This window comes from Triticum urartu, chromosome 3 (genome assembly GCF_003073215.2).
Source record: "Triticum urartu cultivar G1812 chromosome 3, Tu2.1, whole genome shotgun sequence".
Lineage (NCBI taxonomy): Eukaryota > Viridiplantae > Streptophyta > Magnoliopsida > Poales > Poaceae > Triticum > Triticum urartu.
Genome location: NC_053024.1, coordinates 634479744 through 634485387, shown reverse-complemented (window position 1 = coordinate 634485387; position 5644 = coordinate 634479744). Strand labels below are relative to the sequence as shown.

The 5644-nt window shown below is 41.3% G+C and overlaps 1 protein-coding gene across 1 annotated transcript; it reads left to right on the top strand.

Annotated features, from left to right (window-relative positions):
- Positions 1 to 218: 218 nt before the first annotated feature.
- LOC125545509 lies at positions 219 to 4337 on the top strand. The gene is made up of 2 exons (XM_048709464.1): positions 219 to 667; positions 3258 to 4337. Exons 1-2 carry the CDS (start codon positions 313 to 315, stop codon positions 4154 to 4156), a joined length of 1254 nt encoding a protein of 417 aa, XP_048565421.1. The 5' UTR covers positions 219 to 312; the 3' UTR covers positions 4157 to 4337.
- The last annotated feature ends 1307 nt before the right edge of the window (positions 4338 to 5644 follow it).

Below are 5644 nucleotides of genomic sequence, written 5' to 3'. Positions count from 1 at the left end.
AGCGGGAGCGGCGGCGGCAATCTTCGATGACTGCTATCATTATGCTTGTGATTTTATCATGACTAAATTCGAACATTGTAATAGAGAGGCAAATAAAGTAGCACATGAACTTGCTAGATTAGCTAGATTTTTTCCGACTTCGGTTTGGTTTGAGGAGCCTATTAATGAAATTGTAACATTTCTCACAAACGATGTATTGGTTATTGCTAATGAATAAAATTTCGTTTTATTTCAAAAAAAGGAGAGGACCAAATCAAGCACACTGGCAAACCCTAACCAAAGCCAAAATCCAATCGAAGGGGGAAAAGAGCGATGGAGTGCGGCGGCGCCCAAGAGGCCGTGTCGTCGATGGCTCTGAGGAGCGGAAGGATCTTGGGCGACGAGAAACCAATTGGAGAAAAGAGAAGAGGGATTCTGAGGAGCAGAATGTCCCTGGACCGCGACAATCCAAACGAAGAGAAGAGAATTGGGATTGAGAGAGGCGGCGCACAAGCGATTGACTCGTCGACGGCTCCCCGGAGCAGAGTAGCCTTGGGCGCCGACGGGTTTCCCCTCGACGGCGTCACCCGTGGTGAACTGCTTGGCAACTTGAAGCATGCCGATGGATCCATCTACACAAGCAACAGCTATTGGGCTAAAGTTTATCGTCTCTACGATACCAGCGAGAGTACGTAACCCTTTCCATCTCCACTGTTGAATGAATTGAGATATCAATCTTAGCTTAGCTCATCTAATTACAATAATAAAGCTTAGCTCATATAGGTGATTTTAATATTACCAAATCCTTTTGTACATGTGACCTTTGGATCTGTACCATTACAAAAACACAACTTTGTCCACCACGAAAAAAAACCAACTTTGTCAAAATACCACTAAAAGATCCAACTTTAGATTTGTAGTGCCATTAAAAGAGCACAGGTTTTGCAATTTTCCATACCTGTTACCCTTCCGTTAACTAAGACCATTTTGCCTTCTCTTTAGGGACCACTACTTCCATTTCAACTGGATTTTTTTTTTGGGAACCAAACTGGACTCAACACACAAGCAACAGTTAACTGGAGTCATTCATCCATTCAGTAAAAAACCGCAGTCATTCAGCATAATAGCAACACGGTTCCTTAGTTCTGACATGGTTCACAGGAGCAGCATCACAGCAGAGGTTGTTAGCATAATAGTAGCATGGTTGCCAAGTAGAGATCTGACATAGTTTTGCACAGAAGGCCATAGTTTTTACACCATCGAGATTTGATCAAGTACCATGTACCAAGTACCAACTATAGTTCTGGATAATAAGCCTTTGGTTTATTCCTCCAGGTGAGATGGATAACATTCTTCTAGTTGTAGGTCCTCCACTTATTGGAGAAAGAGGTGCCATTCTTCTGGTTGTCACACCTGGGCCTGAGTGAGCTATTGCAGATGAAGTCTTGTTGTTCTTCCCATTACGGGGCTTCGGCAACATCTATGGAGGCTTTAGCACCTCCATTTCAATTGTTGAATGACCTGAGATATCATAACATCAATCCTGGCTTAGATCATCTAATTATAATAATAAAGCTTAACTCACATACCTGTACCATTACAAGAACATAACTTTGGCAAAATACCACTGAAAGATCCAACTTTAGATTTGTGCGATCAAAAGAGCACAGCATTTTGCGATTTTCCATATCTGTTACCCTTCTGTTAACTAAGACCATTTTGCCTTCTCTAAAGATCTGTACTGCCATTTCAACTGGATTCAGCACCCAAGAAATATTTAACTGTAGTCATTCATCCATTCAGTAAAAAGCTGCAGTCATTCAGCATAATAGCAAGATGGTTCCTTAATTCTGACATGGTTCAGAATAACAGCATCACAGCTGTGGTTGTTAGCATAATAGTAGCATGGTTGCCAAATAGGGATCTGACATGGTTCTGCACAAAAGACCATAGTTTTACGCCATAGAGATTTGACCATGTACCCACTACCAACTGTTGTTCTGTATAATAAGCCTTCGCCTTACTCTCCAAGTGAGATGGATAACTTTCTTCTGGTTGTAGCACCCGGGCTCTAGTTTTAGGACCCAAGCTTATTGGAGAAAGAGGTGCCATTCTTTTGGTTGTCACACCCGCGCTTGAGTGGGCTATTGCAGATGAAGTCTTATGGTTCTTCCCATTGCGAGGGTTCAGCAACATCTGTGGAGGTTGTATTAGGAATACATAACTTTTGGGTTATGCAAGGAGCATTATGAGATACAACTTAACAATTTAGTACGCTGATTTTGTTCTGAAAGAGGCAGTGGAAGTTCTTGTTCTCTCTTCCCCTCCTTGCCCTTCGTGTGTTGCTTCTTGGTGGTGTACCTGACACATATGAAAGGCCCAAATGGAAGGCGATATTTCCTAACAGAGTGTTCTTTTCAATGCTCTATATCTAACACCAAATCTTCCAATGGTATTTTGGCAAAGTTGTGTTGTTTCAGTGGTACAAATCCAAATTTCCCCATTAATGCTATATCTAAAGTCGGATCTTTTAATGATATTATTAAATTAGGTGTGCTTTATGATCTTTAAAAGAATATCTACTGAGTATTTACAATCACTAGTTTCTGTTGATTAAAAAACATTTAATCGGACAAGATCCATGCATTGTCATGTTTTACTGGACTGTTTTCCCCTTGTTTGTTATACTTGGTAATGTATTGCAAGTTAAATTGGGTTCATTCTTTAGATTCTTTAGTTGTGTATAGGATGATGCCCCAGTTCCAAGCCTGTTTAAATCAGTCCTGAACCCACTGTTTTCACAGTCTGCTGCTTATCTTAGAACAGCCCACATACTCACAGAAGTCACCAGTGGTATGTTTTTAGTTTTTTACATAAAAAATATGTAGCTATATTCAAGGCACCTTTTGCAACTGAACATTTTATGTACATATGCTTGAACTCTCCAATTCTCGTGGCACAAAGCACACTACAGAAGTTCAATATCTTCCCCTCATTTTCTGTAGCCATCAACTTATTAGTTGACAATAACAACAGGAAGTATTATGGTTTTATCCTAATTTTAGGACTGCCGTATTGTCATGTTGGTATTTGTAGTTGTCATATTTGTCTTGTTTCTACATTATAGTTTTAGACAACATTGTGTCTCGTATGTATGAGTACAAAAATCAATGTTTCAAGTCTTTGCTTGTATCAATCTATTTTGTCAATTTTCAGTTGAAAGTTAGAGGTTAACAAGTTTAATTACCTAGTGAATGATTTCTATTGTTGTCTATCAGCTTGCCTGGAGTCAATGATGACGACGGTGCCTTATGACAGTTGCATGCCTAACTGGAGGGTTTGTAAAAGGCATGCATATCGCACCATGATGCAGATATTCTCGCTGAAGCTAGCTTACACTTCTTCATATGTTAGTGGCCCAGTTCAGTTGTATGGATACGTGGCTGTCAGAGATCTCTTGAACCCCATGCGAAATTACGTCTTCAACCGTACAAGAAATGATCCTTTGGTGGTCGAGCATGATGGCTTTATACAAATGTCTGGCCCCAAGAGAGGCATCAGAATGCAAGCTCCCGTGCTGATAGAGTTCGATCTGAAGATTAAGACAGAAGGAGAAGAAGAAGGTGATGATCAACAGGTCATTGATGGTGTTGCCATATTCGGCGACAGAATCTCAGGGCATGCCAGGGTAAACACGCAGCGAATGGATGGTGATGGTGGCTCAGTGGACATAAAGTTTGCAGTTCTGGAACGTGCCTCGGAGGCCACTGTACAGGTTGGGATATCAGAAATTGAGAAGGGCAGTTGCTTAAGCTTGTGTTTGGCAGGATCTTACACTAGCCCATCTTATGTTTCACATGGGAAAATCCAGCTGTTTGATGGGGTTATCACTGCGGAGGCATCTGAGCTAAGCAGGACTGTGGTTGCTGTGGCGCGAGATAGTAAGCTGGTTGTAAAATTGAAGCTTAGTCAGAAGGGTGGGTTGGACATCCATCGATGCACTATCTTCCCGGTTGAAAAGCATGGAAGTCAGTCCTTCATTTTCAATCTTGGTGTGGCCACTGTGGAGGTGATGGTAACTTGGTCAACAATGGATATTCCCCAAAGTCTTCTTGGGCCTAATTGCTTTGCGCATGAGTTCATGGCATCTGAGGGCGTTGAGTATGTCGATGAATAATTGCAGTGGTAAGATAAATGGCAGTCCTAACCCACTTTCTGATGTCTAATATCATAATGTCAATCTGGACTGTGTACTTGATGACATATTTGGATTCTCTGAAACCTACCTGTGTGTACGTGAAATAACACTATTTTGTGGTGTCATAAAAAATGTTGTCTGTAATGGGATTTCCGTGCAAGTTTGAGTTCTCCTAGTTTTAGGAATTATATTTGGCATTTGCTCATGTGATTGTTACTTTGTTAGACAAGAGAAGCCCCAGCGGCAGCCGGCAGGTCGACCTGCCGGCATTGGCTATCCCCAGTCCATTTCAATGTTTGTCCTGTTGGTCGGCCATAGTGTTGGGCGGCCAGTGGCAACACGGGGGCCAAATATTTCTAATATTAAAAAGGATCAAATATTTCTAATATAAAAAGGCCTTGAAAGATAAGATCAAAGTTGTTTTCAAAGGATCAAATCTAAAAGGCTCAAAGCATTTCTAACATAACTTATCCCTAAATTTATCTTTAGCTAATCCTATGTGTAATCATATAGAGAATACTAAAATTTAAATATTGATCTGATCACTTCCTTCGGAACAATTATTATGGGCAGGACAACATACTACTTATCAAATAGTGGAGATACAAAATTACATACTTATGTTAGTACTCACTCAATTGTGGATAAGCCTTAATGCAGTAAAGAAGATCAGTTCCATCGGCATGGTTGTTAGTGATCAGGTTAATTGTTGTTCAGTCACAAAATCAATTGAACCTAGCTTTCAGGAAACATGCTGCTTGCAAGGGATTATGTGCAGTGCACCATCTCCTTTAACCTTTAGCTCAACCTTGTCGTACAACACCAACGAAAATTTTGAGCCTTTTAGATGGACTAGCAAATTGGGCTGTGCGTTGCAACGGGTATAAAATAAACAAAATTTAAATTATAAACAGTTAGCACCTCCCTTCACTGTTGTGTAAAGTAAATCATTAACTTGCCACTTAGGCTGGGATTTGGACACCCCTTCTTTTTTCTCCCGCCATGAATGCTCCCAAATTTCCTTAACCGATGGTTCCGTCACTTCGGTCATGACTGGCTAATCTTGGCGGCGCCGATCATACATCGCCTCGTCTCTTTTGTCATCACTTCCGACTCAATTTGTCCCGTGATAAGAAGCGGTAGAAAAGAAATATTATATGCTTAAGTTGCACCGAATTCTTAAGCTGCTCTCAGGCGTACGAGGCAAAACGGGCTCTCTACCTCTACAAGCATGGTAGAAAGTTAGGTGCTAAATCTCCACACTGCAGCTTTGTTGTCATATGTGCACTTTGCAAAGCTATACAAGCCAGTCCTCCGTTCGCACCATAGCCGTACACCCGTTCCTAAGAACTCCATCAGTCCCATAATATAAGAGTGTTTTTGACAATGGGACTGAGGGAGTAGGTTGCACTGCGCAGCCGCTCAGGCCGCCGTCAATGCACGTATGAACCCATGCTGACTGCATGT